General features: G+C 46.1%; 1 protein-coding gene across 5 annotated transcripts in view; it reads right to left on the bottom strand.

Moving 5' to 3' along the window:
• The window catches only part of ANKS3 (ankyrin repeat and sterile alpha motif domain containing 3), a 34,650-nt gene that overhangs the window by 6,022 nt on the left and 6,291 nt on the right, over positions 1 to 22,337 (bottom strand). For 4 of the 5 annotated variants that reach the window (XM_044979369.1, XM_044979367.1, XM_044979370.1 and 1 more), the window contains exons 2-13: positions 21,197 to 21,372; positions 20,588 to 20,786; positions 20,242 to 20,363; positions 18,352 to 18,433; positions 15,732 to 15,867; positions 15,252 to 15,413; positions 13,920 to 14,045; positions 13,151 to 13,266; positions 10,310 to 10,486; positions 4,541 to 4,665; positions 3,986 to 4,127; positions 3,248 to 3,420 (exon numbers count right to left, since the gene is read on the bottom strand). In XM_044979369.1, coding sequence (XP_044835304.1) covers positions 3,248 to 3,420; positions 3,986 to 4,127; positions 4,541 to 4,665; positions 10,310 to 10,486; positions 13,151 to 13,266; positions 13,920 to 14,045; positions 15,252 to 15,413; positions 15,732 to 15,867; positions 18,352 to 18,433; positions 20,242 to 20,363; positions 20,588 to 20,786; positions 21,197 to 21,369 — 1,733 coding nt within the window. In that variant the 5' untranslated portion in view covers positions 21,370 to 21,372. Of the gene's footprint in view, positions 1 to 3,247; positions 3,421 to 3,985; positions 4,128 to 4,540; positions 4,666 to 10,309; positions 10,487 to 13,150; positions 13,267 to 13,919; positions 14,046 to 15,251; positions 15,414 to 15,731; positions 15,868 to 18,351; positions 18,434 to 20,241; positions 20,441 to 20,587; positions 20,787 to 21,196; positions 21,373 to 22,337 lie in introns of those variants that run through there. The other variant, XM_044979372.1, reaches the window with a different exon arrangement.

Genomic DNA, 22,337 nt, shown 5'->3' with positions numbered 1-22,337 from the left:
TTCATTAATGGGACAAATCCTAGATTCCTCCACCCACCTTCAAAGAAGCAGAGCAAGTAACAGCAATGGGGCAGCATGCAAACAGATGAAGCATGTTACACGTACCCATGGTTTTAATAAAGAGACATGGACTGTCAGGGCAAATATAGACCCAAACACAGGCTGTCAGAGCCACAAGTCTACAAAACCTTAGGCCAATGGAACTACCTCCAGGACAGCAACACACATTTTTAGGAAGATTGACCAGAACGGGCAGCGTTGTGGGAGTGTGAGAGAATCAGGAGTGAAGTTCACTGGATGCTGATTTGTTTACAGAGGTGAAATTGACTAGTCTCTTTTCACTGTCCACCCTAAATACAAAGTGTAAAACAAAGTGGCACGAAGTGGGGGGGGGCAAAGAATTCTCCCCATATTAATAACCTAACCTGTTATTCAGTAATACAGATAACCCCATATGTTTTGAAAATGATTTTTAAGTCGACCATGTCCTTTTTAATCCATAAAAATGGTGCCTGCTTTAAGAAAGGGCTGACTTCTCAGCCAGTAAGTGGTATACAAGGATCTTAGAAAATGATTTACCGTTACAGGTAAAAGTGAAATAGCCACTTAATAGGTAAATCCTCTGTGACGTTGCACTCCATATGTTTTATGGAAATATGCTAATGAGTGTGAATATGATGTAACTGGAATATGCTTCATGCAAAAGGTCTCTTGTAAGGTATCATTACAAAGCTTATAATCTACTGTGTTCATCCTATTTGCATGTATATATCATTCTTGTATCTAAAGCTAGAAATATGAAGTATTATTCTAAAGTCCTATTGTAACTATGCAAAGTGTGGGCTATTAATAATGGCTTGGAATCTTGATGGCTCCCATTAACCAGGACAACTGCTTGTAAATGGCTCTGTTTACTTGAAAGCCTTCCTGTGTTCGTGTAAGTCAGGCCAGGAAGAATGGAGGCTTGGGGTCCCACATGACATGTGACCATGTCACCTGGTACTGGAATACATCTTAAACCTGGTGCTTTTCCATTTAGGAGGAGGGGTGGGGACCCAGAGAGACAAAAGATTCCTGCCTTGTGCCAAAGCCATAAAAGGGAGTGAAACAGGACAAAGGTGGCCGCAGTCATGAGAAATCCCCTAGCTACCACCTGAGCTGGAACTAACAAGAACTGGGACAAGTATTGGGCCCAGACTAAGAAGGAATCTAGTCTGTGAAAGAAGCTTATTGGAACATCTGAGGTTGAGATTTACCTGTATTCAGTTTCTTAAATGTATTAGGCTTAGACATGTGTGTTTTGTTTGATTTTACTTGGTAACTTACTTTGTTCTGTCTGTTATTACTTGGAACCACTTAAATCCTACTTTTTATACTTAATACAATCACTTTAATTAACAAACCCAGATTAAGTGATTAATACCTGGGGGAGCAAACAGCTGTGCATATCTCTCTATCAGTAAAAGCAGCAAAGAATCCTGTGGCACCTTATAGACTAACAGACGTTTTGCAGCATGAGTTTTCGTGGGTGAATACCCACTTCATCGGATGCAAGATGCTATGACGGAGCTCAGGCCCCGCCGGAGACACGCTGCAGCTGTTCGGCGACACGCTGAGGCTCTGGAGACTGTCCAGTTTGGCCGACGTACATAGCATCTTGCATCCGATGAAGTGGGTATTCACCCATGAAAGCTCATGCTGCAAAACGTCTGTTAGTCTATAAGGTGCCACAGGATTCTTTGCTGCTTTTACAGATCCAGACTAACACGGCTACCCCTCTGATACTCTCTATCAGTGTTACAGAGGGTGGACAATTTATGAGTTTACCCTGTATAAACTTTATACAGAGTAAAAATGATTTATTTGGGGTTTGGATTCCATTAGGAACTGGGTGACTGGGTGCTGGAGATAGATAACCTGCCGAGTGATTGTCAGTTAAAGCCTGCAGCTTTGGGGGCATGGTTCAGACTGGGTCCATGCTGCAGCAGTTTAGTGTGTCTGGCTCAAGAAGGCAGGGTTCTGGAGTCCCAAGCCATCAGGGAAAACAGGCTCAGAGGTAATTTCAGCACATCAGGTGACAGTCCCAAGGGGGTCGCTATGACCGAACCTGTCACACCCTCCATCCACGTTCATTAGGCAATACATGTTGCTCTGGTGTTTGTGGATTGCCCTCTATGACCACTGCCTCTGCACAGCTGAGCTCTGGAGTCACGTCTCACACACACACACACACACACACACACACACACACACACCCCTTATTTAATGTATGTGCTACATACATGTAAGCACTGTGGCCAACTGCTGGAGAAGTCACTGAACTCCAGCTGCCACATGCAAAGGCAACACAAGTGCCGTCTGGGAACACTATGCTGTTATCTCAAACCAGCCTCCTTTCTCATTTTTCCAGGGGAACCCCTCTGGGACTCCCTCTCTTCACCACATCCTCATAGGCCTACAGCAGGGATTCTCTCCCCTCTGGCTATGGCAGGCTGGACACAGGTCCCTTTGGAACTCAGTGATGCTGCATCTCTTTTCTCCAGGGGCAAGAACATTGCTTCCACCCCTGGAGCGAAGGACAGAGACTTTCCAGTTTTAAATTTATTGACCAACACAGCAGGACTGATGAGCTGAAAGTATCAGCTTAACCCCCAGAGCAGAAACACCACTGAAAGTGGGATTTTTACAGCATGCAGGATATTTTCAGAAGAACAGAAAAAACAGAGTTGTCCTGCTGGCTAGAGTATCTAGGACAGGTCAATGCAGAGTGAAGTGTAAACCCCCCTGGTGCATCTCACTGGGCAATGCTGTATGATTTAGAGGCTGTGCATTTCATCCTGACCACAGCTGGTGATCAGTGTGAAGCCTGAGTGCCACTGCAGTGGAGAAGCACTACAGGTTTTAGTGGTGGGAAGTCTCCTGAGCTTTCTTCCCAACTCTGCCACTGACTCCCTAAGTCACTGGGCAAGTCACTTAGCACCTGGTTCCTACTGGGGTTGAATATGCAGAACTCTAGCTCTGGAAAGCAAGGCCCCTACCCACTGTGCTCCAGGAAGGGGCTTCAGTATCTGCTTATCCTGTTGGAATGTCCTCACTGGGGGGAGGATTAGAATGGGGTTCAGATGCTGTGGTGTGACTGTGTGTGGGCAGCTCACTAGAAGGGCGCCGCCTGCATTCACATCAGACAGTGGACATGCTGGGTTCTGCTAGGGTGGCCCCGTTCTCCACTTCCCCTGGAGCAACTTACTTCATTTGCTCTAGCAGGACCCCAGCGTCCCTGGTGATGGCCTGGGCCTCCCGCAGCTGGATTTGGACATCATTCCAAGCCACGTCCCGCTCCATCAAGCAGCTCTCAACCACCGCCCGCAGCTCCTGCTCCTGGGACACTTGGCCCTTCATCACTTCCACTTCCTCGCACCTCTGCAGTGGGGGAGAGCAAGAGAGGAGGGACTGAAAGGGGGAGTACTGCATGCGGCAATCTCAGACACTTGACTGCTCATGAAACATCCCTGGAGCCTCCTGTTATCATGATCTGGGCGGTTGCAGAGTGCTCTGTATGCACCCACCAAACCCGTCCGAAGCCCAGATGCAGGTGGGAAGGAAATTAGGTAAGGTTCCCACACACGGTCAGCTCTGATCTCAGGGATTCCCCTTCTTTCCATGCAGGAGGGTGGGTTTGCCAAGCCGACAGACATTTCTGCAAGGATCTCCCCATTTCAGTATGAGCAGATTCTAATCAGGATGGCAGATATCCCCAGCCCAGCATCCCGGACAGCTGGGATTGGACTAAAGACACAGAAGCCTTGTCAGCATGAGAGAGAGCGAGGGATAGAGTGTGGCAGAACCTGCAACATGGGGTTAACTTACTTACCCTACCCCTTTGCATCCCTTCCAAACTACCTCAGCTCCCTCCCTTAAGAATCTTTTCCTACCCCTAGGAGGTGCCATAGTAAATATGTGATTGGGTTAGAGCCAGGCTCCTTACCTTGTGCAGCTGAATGGCCATCTCCTGCATTTCCGCCTCCAGCCGATCTGCATAGGCCAGCTCTAGGGCATCGCTGGGAGGCCTGGCATTGCTGTGCCATCGAGCAATGGCAGAGGTCATCTTCCGCTTGGGCCCGAACAGGCTGGTGATACAGCAGCAAGCAGTTAGCACCAAAACTGCACCAGGACCTCGCTTCAGAGACTTCTACCCCTTCTTCCACTGAGGCCCATGAAAACCCCAGGAATGAGCAGGAAGGATAATTAGGGACAGCAGAAAAATCACGCTCCATCTCCTCTAAGGCTCTGCTAACTGCTGCAGGAGAGTTGCAGGCAGGGATTGAGTTGGGGGTGGGGGGCATGGCTGGAAGAACAGCGCTTGCTGTAGACCAGGATTAAGGCACACTGAGAGATCAGTGAGGGATCCCCAGGCTGGAGGGCAAGACTAAAGGTAGTGGCAGAATCGTGCAAACCTGGTGGGGGGCTGGAAGAGAGGACTGAACTCTCCTGATCCCTTCGTATGCCCCAGAGAGAAAGGGGCTACACCGCAGAGACTCACGTGATGCCTATTTCCTTGAGATCACTTTCTGTGAGGGTCAGGAAGATCCGGAGGTCGATGTCCTGCTCCTCAAACACCTGGAGGTACTTCAGACACCCGATCTGCTCCAGGAATGTTGCCAGGTCCTGCGGTCCATCCAAAGCAAAGATGTTTGTACCCACACAAGGAACTGGACTCTCTTGTCTCTTTGAATGAATGGCTAACAGCTACTTTGGAGCTATCCTAACTTTCTTTGCATTGTTCACTCTCTAAAGCCACATGCTGTAACGGGGCCTGGCTTGCAGTTTGTAGCAGCCAGACACTGTAAAGCTCTTCCTTCAGATTCCCTGCACTACATTGGGCTGAGGGGAGGATTCCCCAAACTACCCCTGCAAGCAGGTTAGGTAGGACAGAACTGTGTCAGGGATGAAGATTATTCGCCAGGTGAAAGTGTAACTGTTGTGGCTTTATCTGAATATTTTGTAAGAGTGCTCTTGGCCAAAATCCATCTTAAATAGAAGGGATTTGATGGCACCATGATTGTGGGAGCGAAGAATACAATTCCTTCAGATCTTTTAATAGGGAATGATTTTAAAGCTTTGTGCAGACAGGTTAATATCATGAAACTGTCTATTGGGGCAATGATTTGCCTATGGAGGGTTTCTTCAAATGTTTGTCTGAGGAAGATAGCTGTTTGTCTGTACAGAAAAGCAGGTTATATGTGAATGAAGTTTCTGAATGTCTGTCTAATATCTCAGAAGTGAACCTGGAATTAGATAACGCACAGAGAGAAATCATTGATCAGGAAAATGTTTCTCTAGAGCAAATTAAAGTTGATGGTCAGGTTGAAGCCCTAATTGAGGAAGGAGGTACATTCTTGGTGAGTGAAGTTTGTAAAAGCGAGCCTAGACAAGGTAACAGTAATTTGCTTAAAGTAGCTCAGTATGAGCCACTGTCTGTAAAAAGCAGAAGTGTCTGTTGGGAGCAGCATCTTTCCTGTTAAGGAAGCTGTCCCACTCTCCAAGCAATTGTCCATGAACAGCCACGCGTGCTGGGACAAAGGAAAAAATTTCTCCAATTGTTTGTCTGTTTTGAGCAACGGCAGCATGCCTGCTAAAGAACAGTGTGTATCTAGCTCTTCTCTGTCCGTAAAGGAGACAGAAGAAGCCTGTCAGCCTAGGATGGTTGAAAATGTATCAGTCGTCCCAGAGCTGATTCTGGATTTAACTGAAGCTCAGGACGGAAATGTTCCTAAGTTTCTGTCTGCTAGGGATAATGACGTTGTAATCAGGTTGCATCCAGTTAATGTCATAACTGAGTCCCAGGAACCAGGTGATTCTGGTGCTTCTGTTTTGCCTGTTGCTAGTGTATTGCTGGGTAAAGATATGACAACCTCGTCTACTCAGGTTGATATCATAGCCAGGGCACAAGGAAAGCACAGATGTGATTTGACTCTGTTACCCACTGACAGTGTGGAAACTTGTAACAAGGAGGAAATGATTCCTAATCTTGTGCCTGTTGTCAGCCAGGAGAGCTGCAAAGAGGAAGGGAACGCTTCTAACCTTTTAATTATGGAGTCTAGCAGCTTGCCTGAAAGGGGTTTGTGTAAAAACCCTCCTGATGGGCCAGAGGTGATTCTGGATGTAAGTGAAAATCAGAAGGAGTTTGGTGATTTGTCTGTTGTGCCAAAGTCGGTTCTGGACATAAATAGAGCTCGGGAAGAATCTGTTGCAGTTCATAATACCGCAGGAGAGATGGAATTTCTTAGTGATGTCTTTGAAATCTGTAAAAAGTCAATAGCTGTACCTAGTGGGGGTGAAAAATAATTACTTCCATTGACTCTTAATGGGCCATTGTTGGTAATAAAGAGTTTGTCTTCTGAGAAAAGTGTGTTGGTGACTAATGGCTTAAGTCTTTCAAGAGTAAATGAATCCACTGAATTTGCTTTAGAAAGACCCATTGTGGATAGCTTTGAGAAGATTTCAGATGGTCTAAAAATTGTTAGGGAGTCTGAACAGCTCTACAAGCTTGACCAGCTTGTTGAGGAGACAATGTTGTTGGGACAGGAATGTCTCCACAGTGATTCTTTGAGTAAACACAGTCTGTATCTCAGGTTCAGAGGGAAAACTGGATAGCTGAATCTGCAGAGCAGGAGAACAGTTGTGCAGTTGATCTCTCGAGAATACAGGGGATGGCAGCTAAACTCTCATCTCTAGATATTTTGGAAATGTCTTGTAGTCTCTTAGTGGACTTGACATCTGATTCAATGTGGAAGCAAAGGTTGGTAATGGAAAGACAAAAGAACCTTGAGTCTAACAGGCTAGTGAAAATGGATGGTCTCTCTTTAAGACAGAGTCCAGCCTTGGAATTGGTAAAGGTTAAGAATCTGAAAACTGGTAAACAGGCTAGTGTCTGTGTTAATGCAAATTACCTGACTGACTGGAGGGGGAAAAAAAACCATGCCTCACTCATCTCTAAGATACCAAAACCCCAAGGAAGTGGTTAAACTAAAAGCCTATGTTAAGGAAAACCCTAAAGTAAAGAAAAAGCTAAAAAGACTCAAAAGGGATATTGAAGAAGCTGACCTAAAGAATAATGTATCTAAACAAAATGCTTGGCATAGCAAGGATAACTGTAAATTCACACTTGTGATAGAACTGATGTCATTGCTAATGATTGTAACTAACTTGTTGCTGATACCAAAAACTGTAAAAATGTACAATGTGCATGATCTTGAACATGTTAAGAGTGGTACGTACTAGAAATCCTTATGATTATGCTGTTTGGTTCAATAAGAAGAACACACTTTGTATTAAAAAGCCTAATAAATGTTAAGGTTTCACAGCTCATGTCTGTACACAATCCTAAAACTTTCCACAGCAAAAAGACCATTACAAGTTCGAACTGCTGTGCACAAAGGGAAACTGAGGTACAACTCCTCACAGCTTTCATGGCTGAATGCCAGAGTAAGCGCTCTCTGAAGAACATTAATGGCCATGTTAAGTCAACACATAGACCAAACCCTGGAATCACTGAAGTTTTTCACAAAGTACGGACTAAGTTTTTAACTTGGTCCAAAGCATGCATCAATAAATTGGCCTTACAAAGAATTCAATGTAAACACCGCTCATATCAATGTTGGAAGGTTCTTAGGGTATATCCAGGAGCTCTAGTTTCTCCCTTCCACACCACTCTCATACACCTGTTGGGGGTATGACACATGACCAGAAAGAGTTAAGCATCCCGCAAGATAACTAACCCTTAAAAACGTACAGGGAGATAATGCTTGTGGGGGTTTTTTAATATTATTTTATATATATATAAAAAGGTAGAAATCAACAATGTAATCAAACAGTCCCTGTCTATGCTGTATTCTGTTAATTCAGAGATCAAGAGAACATCTTAACATTTAAATGAACTGTAAACCTAGGATATTGCTGTATTCATCTCTCTTTGAAATGTATAGCACATCATCTGTGAATGGTGGAAAAACAGGCAATTACCTTACGTTAATCTGTATGAATAATTATCTGCGATGCTTAGAAAATGAGTGTCTATTGTTCCCCGAGGGACTCTGAACTGTCAAAAGAGGACCTGAAACTGTATAAAAAATGGCTTGGCTCCTGATCCTGTCATCTCAGATCTGCTTGAGGCTTCATGCAGCAGAAGCCTAAGCCATAAGGACTGAGATCCCAGTGCTGACTGGACCACCCGGAATACAAACATTGGACTATAACCTATGGGCTATTTCTGAAAGAACTCTCTGCATCTACAAAGCTCACCATCTATGCTATGAATCTGAATCTCAAAGTTGACTCATGTCTGTATGTATACTGATCTTTTAACCAATTCTCTCTCCTTTTGTTAATAAATTTTAGTTTAATTAGTAAGAATTGGCTGTGAGCATGTATTTGGGAAAGGTCTGGAATATCATTAACCTGGGAGGTAATGTGTCTGATCCTTTGGGATTGGTTGAACCTTTTATTTATGATGAATAAGATTTTCAGAAATCCTCATCACACCTGATTTGGGTGTCTAGGTGGAGGCCTGAGGCTGGGTTACTTTAAAGGAACTGAGTTGTTGGCTTCTGGGCAACCAGTGAGGTAATATAGAAGCTATTGTGTGCTTGCTTGGTAACTCTAAGAATTGGAATATCCACCAGCTCTGGGGACTGTCTGCCCCATTCTTTGCAGTTCATCCTAATTGAGTGACCTCAGCTAGCTCCCCTGGGATTCCGGTCACAGTGGCGTAGTTGGCAGGATACACATTACCACAGGTTAACTGGGTTTTTGGATCAGAATTATATGCTTGTCAAAAATTAATTGTGATATTGGAGAGTGTAAGGGTTAAAAATCAGTTACAATGAGTGAGCCAGGATCATATGAAGAGCCTGACAGAAAACCCTTGAAGAATTGTGCTTACAGAGGGGGTTGTCTTTTAAGAAAAAGGCCCTAGAACAAGAACTGAAAAATCTGTTAATGGCCAGTGATAGGGAAGTAGACCCAGTGAAAATGCTTTCAGTGAGAAACCAGCAGCAACTAGAACATCAACAAAAGTGGATACATCTTCGATTGCAGGAAAAGCAAAAGATAACCGATATGGAAAAAGAAGCCCATGTAAGGCTTATGGAATGGCTGGCTGCTGAGGAGAAGGCTCACCAGATGCAACAGGAATCTGCCAGACTTCAACTCCAAGTCTTGAAACAGCAGAAAAAGATGCCACAGTCGGGAGATCCATCCCCTCATGACAACAAACACTGGGAAAGGATTTGTCCCATTTACAAAGATACCGAGGACATATTGGAATTTCTATCTACCTTTGAGCGTCTGTGTGAAATTCACCATATCCCAGCGGTACACTGTATGCCTGTCCTGCTAACCAGATTCATAGGAAAAGCCAGGGAACTGCTAATGAAATGGATATGGATGAAGTTTTGAATTATGTAAAATATAAAGATACTGTGTTAATGACAGGTTTCAGAGTAGCAGCTGTGTTAGTCTGTATCCGCAAAAAAACCAGGAGTACTTGTGGCACCTTAAAGACTAACAAATTTATTTTAGCATATATAAATTTGTTAGTCTTTAAGGTGCCACAAGTACTCCTGTTTTTTTTTGTGTTAATGATTTATACCATAAATACCCCTGATTGAATCTTAGGGGCAAGGGGAAGCTGCATTGGCTGCTGCTTGGGCGGTCCCAAGGGCCAGCTGGCAGGGGTCTATACAGCTGCAGCCGGTGTGGCTGGCCCCAGGACCGAGGCCGCTCCAGCAGCGGCTGGTGAAACTGGCTGCGGGGCCCTCCGAGCGGATGGCTGCAGAGCCACTCCAGCAGTGGCTAGTGTGGCTGTCCCCAGGGCTAGCTGCTTGAGTGGCCCTGGGGTTAGCCACACTGGCCACTGCAGAAGTCACAGAGGTCGCACCTGCTCTGGTAATTACACTGGGCTGGGAAGACAGCTTAAGGAGCCATGGTTAGAAGCACCGAGGTGCAGTGATCAGGAATGCTCTATCAGAGCAATAGCGATGCTTGAGCAGGAGTTTCACTGCAAAAGCAGCCTCTCCATTTTAGGAGTATTAGAATGAGCTGCAGAGGTTCAGCGTCAAAGTCCACTTGGGGATGGGGATTGGGGTGGGGGTGGGAGAGGCAGCATTGCTTCCTTATCTGAGAAAGCCAAATGACCAGGCTGGAGTCTTGGGGCAGCGTTCTCTTTGAGGGATCTCCAATAGCTTTGCACTGACATGTCTGTGATGGAGTGAGAACATGTGAGTTTTCTGTTCTTCTTTGCAGCTCTTACCTGGGGTCCTGTGTAGGTGGTGGCCTCTGGGTTAGGGAGCGTACAGTGCTGACTAGACACCCCAGCTTTGCCTGGGCTCTGAAACCACTGGCTGTCACTATTGCTGTACCGGGTCTTGATCTTTACGTAGCTTTTAGCCTGTTTCCGACTACAGAGCTTTTCCGCATGGTCAGAGTCCTGGAGAGACAGAAGGGGCCTGTTTAATGGCACAGGGTCAACTTGCTGAGTCACCAGAATCACTATAGGGGAACTGCATGGGTGTGGAACGTGGGGAAGCTCTCAGCTACTTCAGTCCCAGGCTCTGAGTCTGGGCAAGCTCATTGTAGGGACTGCGGTGGGAACAGAATACTCTGTCTTAGCCACATTCCCCAACTGGAGACTGTTTCCTAAATGGAGCAGAGGCCCGGAAGTGTGAGTGGTAAAGACTAAGCAATCACTTGTTAAAGAGGACTTCCAGGGTGAAGTCCTCAGCAAAGAGCAACTTGCAGGGACTCCAGTCTCAGGGAGACAAGCGAAGGAGAGGATTCCCCAATGCACCACGCCGAGGGTTTTAGGTAGGACGGGACTGTGTCAGGCAGGATTAAAACCCTTATGTGGACTGTAAGCTCGTTGGGGCAGAGTCTGTGTTTGTACAGCACCTAGCACAATGGGTCATAAGCAGGCTCCTAGGTGCTACCACCACACAAACAGTAATAAAACCTGCTCTAATAATTACACCGGGCTGGGAGGAAAGTTTAAGGCGCCAAGGTTAGAAGCACTGGATCAGGATTGTTCCATCAGAGCAATAGTGATGCCCGAGCAGGAGTTTCACTGTAAAAGCAGCCTCTCCATTTTAAGAGCATTAGAACAAGCTGCAAGAGGTTTGGCATCAAAGCCGACTGGGGGAGAATGGGGGAGGAGGAGGGATCAGCATTGCTTCCTTATCTGAGAAAGCCAAATGACCAGGCTGGAGTCCAGGGCAGTGTTCTCTTCGATGGATCTCCAGAATGCTGCACTATGATAGAGAGGCCTTGCTTTGGAGCTAATCCTTGGAGCGCCAGCACCACAAAGCAGCCATCATGTACTGCATTCTTTCAAGCCCAGAGAAACATTGACCCTGCTGACTAGCAGAAGGATAGCGTGTAGTTATTCCTGTGAGCAGCAGCTCAGGGAACTGGGGAGCCTTCCTAGTGCCCAACAATGTCATACCCATCCAGCACACCTACACCAAATCCAGAACCTGGTCTAAGAATGCAAGTGGTTACTCGAACCACTGAGTAACTTACACAGATTCTAAGTCCAGACTTCCTCCCCATACTCCAACCTGTAGAAGCCAGGACCACCTTAGAAGCAGTGGTGTCATCCTACTTCCACAAATCCAAGTGACCTGATCCAGTCACCTGGCCAAATTCCTTCAACAGTTATCAAGTGCTAGGGCAGGGGTAGGCAACCTATGGTACGCGTGCCGAAGGCGGCACACGAGTTGATTTTCAGTGGCACTCACACTGCCCAGGTCCTGGCCACTAGTCCGGGAGGGTCTGCATTTTAATTTAATTTTAAATGAAGCTTCTTAAACATTTTAAAAACCTTATTTACTTTATAATAAATAACTAAACTATTGTTGTATATAGACTTATAGAAAGAGACCTTCTAAAAATGTTAAAATGTATTACCGGCACGTGAAACCTTAAATTAGAGTGAATAAATGAAGACTCGGCACACCACTTCTGAAAGGTTGCTGACCCTTGTGCTAGGGTATGAGAGAGACTTCCCTTCTAGACTGTGGGTTAGGGACAGGCCACACGCAAGCAGAGCAAGGGTTCAGGGATTGGGGAAAGAATGAACTTTAAAACCATGGTGAATGTTAGTGCTCACCATGGAAGGGCACAGACATCATCAGCTAGAGCCCAGCTAGTGCAAGGAGGGGAGTCTGCTTCAGAAAACAAGCCAGCCTGCTGGCACCTGTCAGGATGCTGTTGGCCACAAAGTGGCTATTTATACTGCCATGGGGCTAAAGGATCATGGAAAGGATTTCATCTCAGGACAAGAATTTGGTGTTTGTATTCACTGCCTCGCTGTTTGTAAGAGGCTTCAAGAAAGCTCCTGAATCAAACAGTCACATGGTCTGAGCCTTCTCTGGTGAGGAGGGTAGTGAATGCCTGGGACAAGGGAAAGTGCTGTGATTGGAGAGTTACTGATCTACCCATCAGGAAACCACTCTGCAGGGAGGGTGCTCAGATATTCAGAACAACAACAAATGAGACAACTTCCCATCCCCTAACACAGTGGCTCTCAACCTTTCCAGACTACTGTACCCCTTTCAGGAGTCTGATTTGTCTTGCGTTTGCCAAGTTTTACCTCACTTAAAAACTACTTGCTTATAAAATCAGATAAAAATACCCCAGGGTCACAGCACACTATTACTGAAAAACCTCTTACTTTCTCATTTTTACCATATAATTATAAAATAAATTGATTGGAATATAATTATACTTATATTTCAGTGTATAGTATATAGAGCAGTACAAACAAGTCATTGTTTGTATGAAATTTTAGTTTGTACTGACTTTGCTCATGCTTTTTATGTAGCCTGTTGTAAAACTAGGCAAATATCTAGAGGAGCTGATGTACCCCCGGAAGGCCTCTGCGTACCCAAGGGGTACACCTACCCTTGGCTGAGAACCACTGCCTTAACACATTTAAACAGAGTTTACAGGTTTCCTTCTACCCTGGAGGTTCTCCCCTCCTGTCCCTGGATCCAACAGTCTCATAGCAGATGTAAAGTCATGGCAAGTGGCTGGCATATTTGTGAGTTCCCATGTTCCACCAACAGCAGCGACCAAGAAGAGACAAAAGTCCCACCTCATTGCTCTCCAGGGAGCCCTCACTGCTGACCCCCAGGGCTTTGGGCAGACACTCGCTGCTGCTGCTGCTGCTCCTGATGGTGTCCAAGTTGTTGGTGAAGAAAGCATTCTCTTCTGGAGGGGAGCAGAAAGGAAAACAATGAGTTCCTGCTTCTTCCCCTTGATCTTCTCACCTCATGTAGACATCCAGCCTGAGTCCGCGTGCAGCAGCTGCTCAGATTAGGAGGTTACTCTGAGGAGTGAGTGGAGAGTATCATGTCTGGAACAGGGGCACCCGTCCTTCCCCATACCACTGCCAGTGGGTGTCAGGTAGTTTCAGTGCAATACACTGATGGACAGATTTATAGCCATTTAGTATCACTGACTGCAGTAATGGGTAACAAGTGTATGTTTTAGGGTGTGGGGTTACCAGCTAAGTCTGTGTTCTTGTCCCTAAGCACCCAGGAGAGGTCTCCCAGTGTCCCTGACATAAGGCCAGTGCAGATGGATGGCACTCATTTTCCTTCTACCCCTCTCCTCCTTCCATCATGGCACTTCACTCTCCTCTGGGATGGCAGGACAGAATCTATGCCATTCCAACAGAGGACACCTGTGCACTGATGGGGTGCCCCCTTTCTTGCTTGAATCTCGGGCAAAATGCCTTCCTAGCAGCTCTTCAGACCTAAGGGGTGGGGAGATGAGAAAGGAAACGTGCAAGCTCTGAGGCAGTTCTCAACGCCAGGTCACTCACACTGGAAGCTAGACCCTCCTCTGAGACCATGCCCTACCCTTGCTGCTGCTACTTTCCACGTCTTGCTCGTTGATTGGAGAGGTGACATCCCGGAACCGGAGATCCTCCCCTTCAAAGCTGCCATTGTCACTGAACGTAACGTAGCCCTGCGGAGGGACCTGCTCTGTGTGCAAAGAGATGAGAATACAAGTTACCAAACAGGCTTCAGTATGGGGAGCAGCAGCTGCTGGCAAGCGTCCAGGGATACAATCAGGGGAAGAAATCACATTTTAAAATAACCAGCTTCCATTCCCCTTTGAACGACAAACAAAATTACCAGGAATGTGGAAGCCTAATAGCTCCTTTTGCAGACAAGATCAACGCTGGTCACTGACCATGCTCTAGCCAGATGCCTGTATCTAAGAGGTTCGCACATAACTAGCCTTGCAGCAGACGCACCTCCAGCTTACAAAGATTGGAGTATTTCCTCCCTTCCCTGAGTTTCTGGGGCAGCACACAGGCAGCACCCTGTGCAGTTCTGCAGCTGGTGGTTTGAGCATTTCAACACAGCCACCTCCCAGTAGCAGCCTCAGGCTACACCAATAGGAAGTACCAGACAGTAGCGTGTTTCCTCACTAGCCTGAACAACATTAAAATAAGGTCAGTTCAAGCTCAAGGAAATCTGAGGGTTGGTATTTTTTCTTCAATACAAATCAATATTCTTGGCCATCCAAGATAACCAGGTAGCTGGCTAGACTCACTGGTCATCACCACTCCACGCCATGCACCCAACACAGGGCAAAGCTCATGCCCACCCTATATTTAGGTGGGCCTGTCACCTTCATTGAGGGGTTAATGTTTAAACCCAGCTGATGTTTCTCCCTGCCCATCACATGGCCGACCTCACCAATTTCCACTGCAACAGGAAGTGTTTCCCAGTGCTCAGGCAGATACAGGTCACCTGGCCCTGAAGCTAGGAGATTAGTTTAATCATTTCTGCTATTTGTCCTGTCTTGAATCCTCTCTGACACTCCTGCTGGTTTGTGAACGGCTCTGTGACTCCTGAGTCTATCTTGGGAAGGGAAGAGGGGCCAATCTCAAGAGCCAGACAGCAAACAGAGATTGAGATGATGCTGAAGAACATTCTCAGCTGATAGGCATGAATTTTTTTTACCTATCATGGATCAGCTGGGAGATAGTTTTTAGAGCTGGCTTTCTGCCCCTGGAATGACAGGTGTTTGCTCAGTGCTGGCAGCTGTAGGAGCCATGCAGGAAGGCCCAATCTAAAGGAGCAGGGAAGTGCTGGTGCTGGAGTAACAGCAAAGCAGTACTGTGGCACCCCTGAGATCATGAAGGAGCCTCATAGTTAGATTCCCCGACCTACACTCACCACAGCGAGACTGCTTCTTCCCTGCAATTCCGACAGCTGTTATCTTAGCCAAAGCTTGGGGCCCCTCATGGATACTCGGGCCCTTGGTCTTACGGACTGGTCTCTGTCTCTGGGGAGTGGAGCACGATTCATCTGAGGAGCTCAGATCTTCACAGTATTTTCCTGTGGTCCAAGCACAGACAGTTAGCTGCACAGTAGCTCCAGCTAGTTACATTCTTGATTTGCTACTGGCCCTTTAAAAACAGTGGGAAAAACAGTGAAGCAAAGCAAAGGGTGAGCAAACAATGGTTGAATGGAGTAGAAGCTTATTGCCAGGCACCCCTTGCACCAGCAAGGGCTACCCATCCAGGCCTCCACTGCTGTTTAGAGGAGAGGGATTTCCAGCAGACACCTGAAGTATCACTGCACTATAAAACAGCAACAGCCTCTTCCCCAAGCACCTTCCCTTAACGTGCACATACAAAGAGGTGTCTCAGTTACCTGGGCCCCTGCAGAAGACTTTGGGCATGGGGGCTGCGTGTAGGTCCATCAGCCCCACGATCTTCATGTGTCCATACTTCATGGCCAGAGCCCGTGCTGTGGCTCCCGTGTTCTCTCTCACATCCACCTTCACGCCCTGTGGGAAGGCAATACATACTTCTGGCGTGCGTGTTCTGAATGGATACCACACACACAATTCAAGGGAACCAAAGAACTTTCATATTCCATCAAGATCCCCCTTTTCTTGTCTGCCTTTTTAATGGAAGTGCAAGGCTCCTTGAGAGCCATGGATAAATTCCCTGAGTCTCTTCTCAGTGCTACTGCGCCTAATGATTTGCTGTCTGCTCTCTCATCAGAATAGCCCAATATCTCACTTTTCTGCATCACCACCATAATCTTGCTTGATCTGCTGCCGATTATTCCTTCATTACTTCATTTTGCTGAACAAAGTCACTATGCAAATTACATTTAAATTTTTATAAAGGGGCTCACTGTGGTTAGAAGCCAAGAGGACTGAATATTCAAACTTTAGCATGGAGGTGGAAGATGCCTGCTAGGCAGAATACACAGGCCTACAAAGCACTAGATAGGATCTCCTAGGGGTGGATCAGATATTAACTGACATCACGCTTTATGAGAGTCAAAAAGGCTAAAAACAAGGGCTGTTTCAATAGTCTGACTTGCCCTGAGTGTCTAGATCCTTTCAGGGACAAGTCTACACTACGGCGCCGCAGCAGCACCACTGTAGCATGTCTGGTGAAGGTGTGCTATACTGACAGGAGAGCACTCTTCTATCAGCATAATTACTCCACCTCTGCGAAAGGCAGAAGCTATGCCAGCGGGAGAGCGTCTCCCACTGACAGTAGCAGTGTGGACAGAGCTTAGGTCGCTGTCACTTGCATCGCTCAGGGGAGTGTCTTTTTCACACCTCTGAGCGACAGAAGTTACATCAACTGAAGCAGTAGCATAGACCAGACCTCAAACTATTGGGGTGTTAATATCATTACCAACACTTATATCAATATTCCAGAAGCCCATCAGGATGGTAGCCCCACAGGCTTAGTCCTGCCTGGCTCAGAGTTTCAAATCCAAAACAATAGGGACAATCCTACTCAGGTTAGAGAGTCATTGAACAAATTGCACCTCCTCTCCTAGGATGGACAGAAAGAGGAGAGTAGGCATAATTCATTCCATGATTGTTTCATCTGATCGAGGATTCAGACAGACGTTTGCATGGGAACACGGCAGCACAGGCTGTGTTCCTTAGTCTGTGAGCTGGAGAGCAGCACAGCATGTCCAGCAATTAAAACATACAGTGCCCTTGGTGCATGGTGCAGCAGAGCATGGCTTCACTTCTAAGGCAAGCGACACTGTAGAGGGAAGGGGGAAGTTCCTCACCATGGTGTCTAACAGTTATTTTACACACACTCTGGTTCTGTGACTGCTCCTAATAGAACCACCATCACGGTGTATTTTGAGAGCTCTTCTTCGCTGCTGATTTTTGGTCTCAAGGCAGTGAGATTGGGGGTCTCTTGTCTCCTCTGTTAATAAGCATTGAAGTCTAATTAGCCATATTGTTGAGAAAGCTTCTGCCCCACCCCCATCCTTGGAATGACAGCTTTCTAGTTCCTGAGAAAAACAGCTGAGATGGGCGATCATCATTACATGCTCTCAAAGTGTCTTGGGCTAATTCTGTGGAGGGGCATGAGGAAGGGCAGAGATTTTGAACTTGACCTGATAATCTGTGGGGAACCAGTGTATGAGCAGACCGCTAGGATGCTGCTGCATTTTGGAAAAACTGAAGCTTCTATCAAATTTGAAGTGCTTATCCCTAGGCATAGCAAGGTGCAGCAACCCAGCCTGGAGCTCATGTAGTGTAAGTCATCACGGCCCAGTCACAATCCCCTGGGCTGGGGCTCCAACTCCTAGCCAATCTCAGATAAAAAAAAAGATTTTTTGCTAAAAGCTACAGCTAGCTAACACTCCCACAGCAGCAGTGTGCCCAGAATGAACCAACGCTGCTGACCACAGGATCCCTGGCTACATTTATTGGATGTGTCCAATGCAACACCTATTGCAAGGAGAAAAAACAACAGAGACCACTTCTGGAAAGCAGAGGTGGAAATTTTGCCCTGGAAATGGGCTAGAGTTTTAATAGATTATACCATGAGGGAAAGGGTGAGGCACATGGCGAGCCAGAAATAGGCTGTGGGAATTTGGAAGTTATTTTGGGTTTCTTTAGCAACAAAATATGTATTAGAAAGGAGAGAAAAAGGAGCATTTCATCCCCTTTGGAAAAATTGAATTACACTTAAGGAAAGACCAGAGATTCGATGCTGTAAACATGCAGGGGCTGTTAGGGGAGATACACGCTGTGGAGAAAGGTTAGTTTGGATTTGGGATCTCTCTGCTTTATTAAATAACAGCTGTATAGGCATTCAACCCCACAAAACTACTCAATGAGGCTGTGACCTACCACCAGAGGGGACTTGTAATGGAGAGCAACAGCCTGGAACTATAACCCTTTGGAAGGCCTGAGCTCTCAAATCCTGTGTTCTCCTGAGGGTAAGTCTGGACCCTAAAGATTCTAGGATTTATTTAGAATTGCGCAGACACTTACATGATTGAGAAGATACTGGACAATTATCTCATGGCCAGAGGCAGCTGCTTCCATCAGAGGTGTATATCCATACACAGGCTCCCTGGATAAGAGAAAGAAAAAAAGCTCATGTAGGTTGGACTCAGGACAGGTGAAATGGAAGATATAATATGGTTTGCTGGTCACACACAGAAAAAATAACCAAAGAGCAAATCTCGCCCACTGAAGGCTGAAGCGGAACCCACACCCTAGCTTGCCAAGTCTTCGCAAAAGATCTCAATTTCCCGGGCTTGTCTAACTGGCTCCTTTAACCAGCACAAAGTTAAATTGAATTCATTACCAAAAAAAGAGTACTTAGCTCATGAAGCCATATATTACTCAAGAAGGCACATCTGCTAAAATGTCATTTTAATCCAGGGGTTCTCAAACTGGGGGTCGGGACACCTCAAGGGGTCACAAGGTTATTACGGGGGGGGGGGTGTCACGAGCTGTCAGCCTCCAACCCAAACCCCGCTTTGCCTCCAGCATTTATAATGGTGTTAAATATACACAAAAAAGTGTTTATAGTTTGTAAGGGTGGGAGGGGGGTCTCACTCAGAGGATTGCTATGTGAAAAGGGTCACCAATACAAAAGTTTGAGAACCACTATTTTAATCCCTCTAACCCAGGCAGGATGGGGCCAACAAAATAGCATGTCCCACCAGGGCACCTCCAGCTGAAACCTGGTCAAGCCCCACCACTCTTTCACCAATGTTGTTATCAGGAAAGGCAATTCCAGGAGGGGGTCAAATCCTGTCAGACACATCCCCGTTTCTGTCTTGCATATCACATTCTCTGCTTTGGTTGTATTTAATATGCATTTTCTATATACATGAATTCTGAACTGTGTTTGTTTGCTGGGGATAAACTTCAAGCTACGCTTGATCCTTGGTATGCAAAAGAAGTTATTCAGAACTCTGAGGAAGATGAGCTGATGTTCAACTGAACACTAATGTCCTACCCTATATGCTGTCCAAAGCCAATAGACAGCTAGTACTATGTTATATAAGGGCCTGGAAGGATCTTTTTCTTGTGACATGGCTCTTTGTGTATCATGCAATTTAGGCCAGAAATTCAAGAACATACATATTTGTTGCGATAAATATTTTATGCATTTACATAACAAGCATTTCTTCCCCCGGAAAAATTAAGGAAACAGGGTTATGATCAGAAAGATTTTACTGCTCTGGGTCCTGCAAAGCCACTGTAACTAGGGAAGGAGAGTCAGCTATTCTGCTTCAAGTATTAAGATTGTCAATGGAGTTTCGGGGCTAGATCCTTGGCAGGTATAAACTGGTTTAGCTCCACTGACTTCAGAGCTACATGGACTTCCACCAATAAGTATCTGGGGTTTTCTGTTTTGGAAATCAATATCATTAAACATTAACGAAACAGAAACAGCACGACCAACACATACCATTGCAGGTTGTTTGATGTGCATGCTACCAATGGCAGGTTCTTAGAAGCATAAGCATGGGAAGCCAGCCAATATGTTAAGCGACCGTGCATGAGCATCAACTGAGTTATACAGGGTCAGCAGCAGAGTGTAACTGAGGTCAGGAGCAAGCTGTAATGCCCTTTCACAGAGATCAGCCAAAACAGAACTTGATTTCATGTGATATTGGTTTAAATGTGGCAGTGTGGGCAGACTCCACTTCTCAGTTTACATGGCACTATGATCACTACATTAACTCCATGGCCCACAGGGATAGTGGATTACATTTTATATGCTTAAGCTGCAAGGGAAAAGGAGGAATGTATTTTCTTCCTTTATGCTCTGAGCACTTCTTATGCTAATGTGTTCCTTTTGCTTTTGAAATCACGTGGAAATCCTTGACACAGAAAAGAAATACCAGTTATTTTTCCTCTTACTTGCAGTTGGCGTTCGCCCCATTGTCCAGTAAGAATTTGACCATCTGCTGGTGTCCAGCACTGGTGCAGTGGAAGAGGGCAGTCCAGCCATGAATGTCCTTCATCTCCAGCTCTGCGCCTTGCTTCAAGAGAACACAGAACGTTCTTTACTGCAGCATCTCTCCTGGGTCTGTTAGCCATTGCTCTCTGAGCTGTGATTCTGAGAAAGTTTGAATCCCTGTCAGGAAGCTGAATTTACAGCAGCGCACTGAGCTTACAGTTCTCTGTCAGAACTGGTGGAGGATTCCACTCCTCAGGCATTTCAATTTTACAATACCAGCTTTCTTAGACATTCCTGAACACCCACCTGGAGGAGGAAGTAGGCAACACTCTCATTGCCACAACTGGAGGCCAGCATGAGTGGGGTCTGCCCTTCCGGCGTCGGGACGTTCACATTCACTCCCGCCTCCAGCAGCAGATGCACGATGGTATCATGCCCGATGTAGGAAGCGTACATCAGCGGGGTCCAGCCACCACAGTTTCTCTTATTTAAATCCAGTTCCTCACTTAAAAAAAAAAAAGAAAGAAAAGTAAGTAAAAAGAAATCAGCTGAACCAATACTAAAGCTGATCACAGCTGCAGCACAGTCTCTTGTAATCAAAATCATCTTTATTACTTTTGTAGTTAAAATAAAAACAGTGTTAAAAACAAGTCAGGCACTTGTCTACACTGTAGCTCCCCATGAGATCTAACTCCATTTCAGCTGAATCAGTGGGAATTTTGGGGGGTGAATTTCCCCATCCCAAACATGGCCCACAAATCACTTTACACTGAGCAAATGATCTGATACCACTGAAGTTCACTGGCAAAGGGTCATTGTCCCAGTGCAGCCTGACCCTGTACTGCTGTCATTTAAAAATATTATCAGCATAAGTAACAACAAAGCTGTGTTAGTCATGCTCTGCTCATTCCTTACCGCTGAATACACTCCTGCACCACCTCATACTGGCCAATGGAGGATGCTGTGTGTAGGTCCAGTGGAACATCCAGCTCTTCTCGACACATCATCTGGCCTACCCCATGCCACATGGACAGGCTGCGGTTCAGGAGCTCCGATTCGCTGGCTTCATCACTCAGCTCTGACATCATGACCTGTAGAGCCAAAGTGTAACAGAACTTTCAGTTCCAACTTCAGGATCTTATAGTACTGTGGTGTGACCACTTGGCCCTGGAGCTGAGACATCCTCAGCTTTGAAGGTGTGATCTTCTCAGAGATATGTTATGCTGAATTCCTAACCATAAACTGAACCCCTCCTTTGCCCTTCCTTGGTCAACAAAGCTCTCCTGTGAAACAGCAAGTGGTTGCTGCAGATCCTCCATGACAGCCCTTTACTGTTGTTCTAGACCATTTGGTCCTGTCTACTCTACAAACAACAACGCAAACAATGCTAGAAAACAAACATACATAATTCTGGAATGGATTAGCAGGAGTGTTGTAAGCAAGACACAAGAAGTAATTCTTGCACTCTGCTCCGCCTCAACTGGAGTATTGTGTCCAGTTCTGGGCACCACATTTCAAGAAAGATGTGGACAAATTGGAGAAAATCCAGAGAAGTGCAACAAAAATCATTAACGGTCTAGAAAACATGAGGAAAGATTGAAAAAATAGGTTTATTTAGTGTGGAGAAGAGAAGACTGAGAGGGGACAAATTTTTTTCCTCCTCCTTGTAACCTTTTATGTACTTGAAAACTTTTCTCCTTACCTCTGAGGATAGGACAACACTGTGGCATTTAATTTCAGAAAGGGGAACTATGCTAAAATGAGGAGGTTAGTTAAACAGAAATTAGAAGGTATAGTGACTAGAGCAGGCCTGCACAACATGCGGCCTGTGGAACCTCACTGTGCGGCCTGCGGGGGGATTCTAAATCCCCCGCACACGGCGCTCTGTGGGCAGCCCAGAGCCCTTTGAATCCCGGCCGTGGCTCCAGCAGATGGGCTGGGGCTGTGATTTAAAGGGCTTGGTCTCCCCGCAGCGGCAGGAGATCTGGGCCCTTTAAATCCCTGCCCCAGCCACCGGAGCCCCGGGCCCTTTAATTTGCCCCTGAGGGCTCCCAGC

This window comes from Mauremys mutica, chromosome 11 (genome assembly GCF_020497125.1).
Source record: "Mauremys mutica isolate MM-2020 ecotype Southern chromosome 11, ASM2049712v1, whole genome shotgun sequence".
Lineage (NCBI taxonomy): Eukaryota > Metazoa > Chordata > Testudines > Geoemydidae > Mauremys > Mauremys mutica.
Note: the sequence above shows the minus strand (reverse complement) of the source record. Positions and strands in the feature narration are given on the sequence as shown.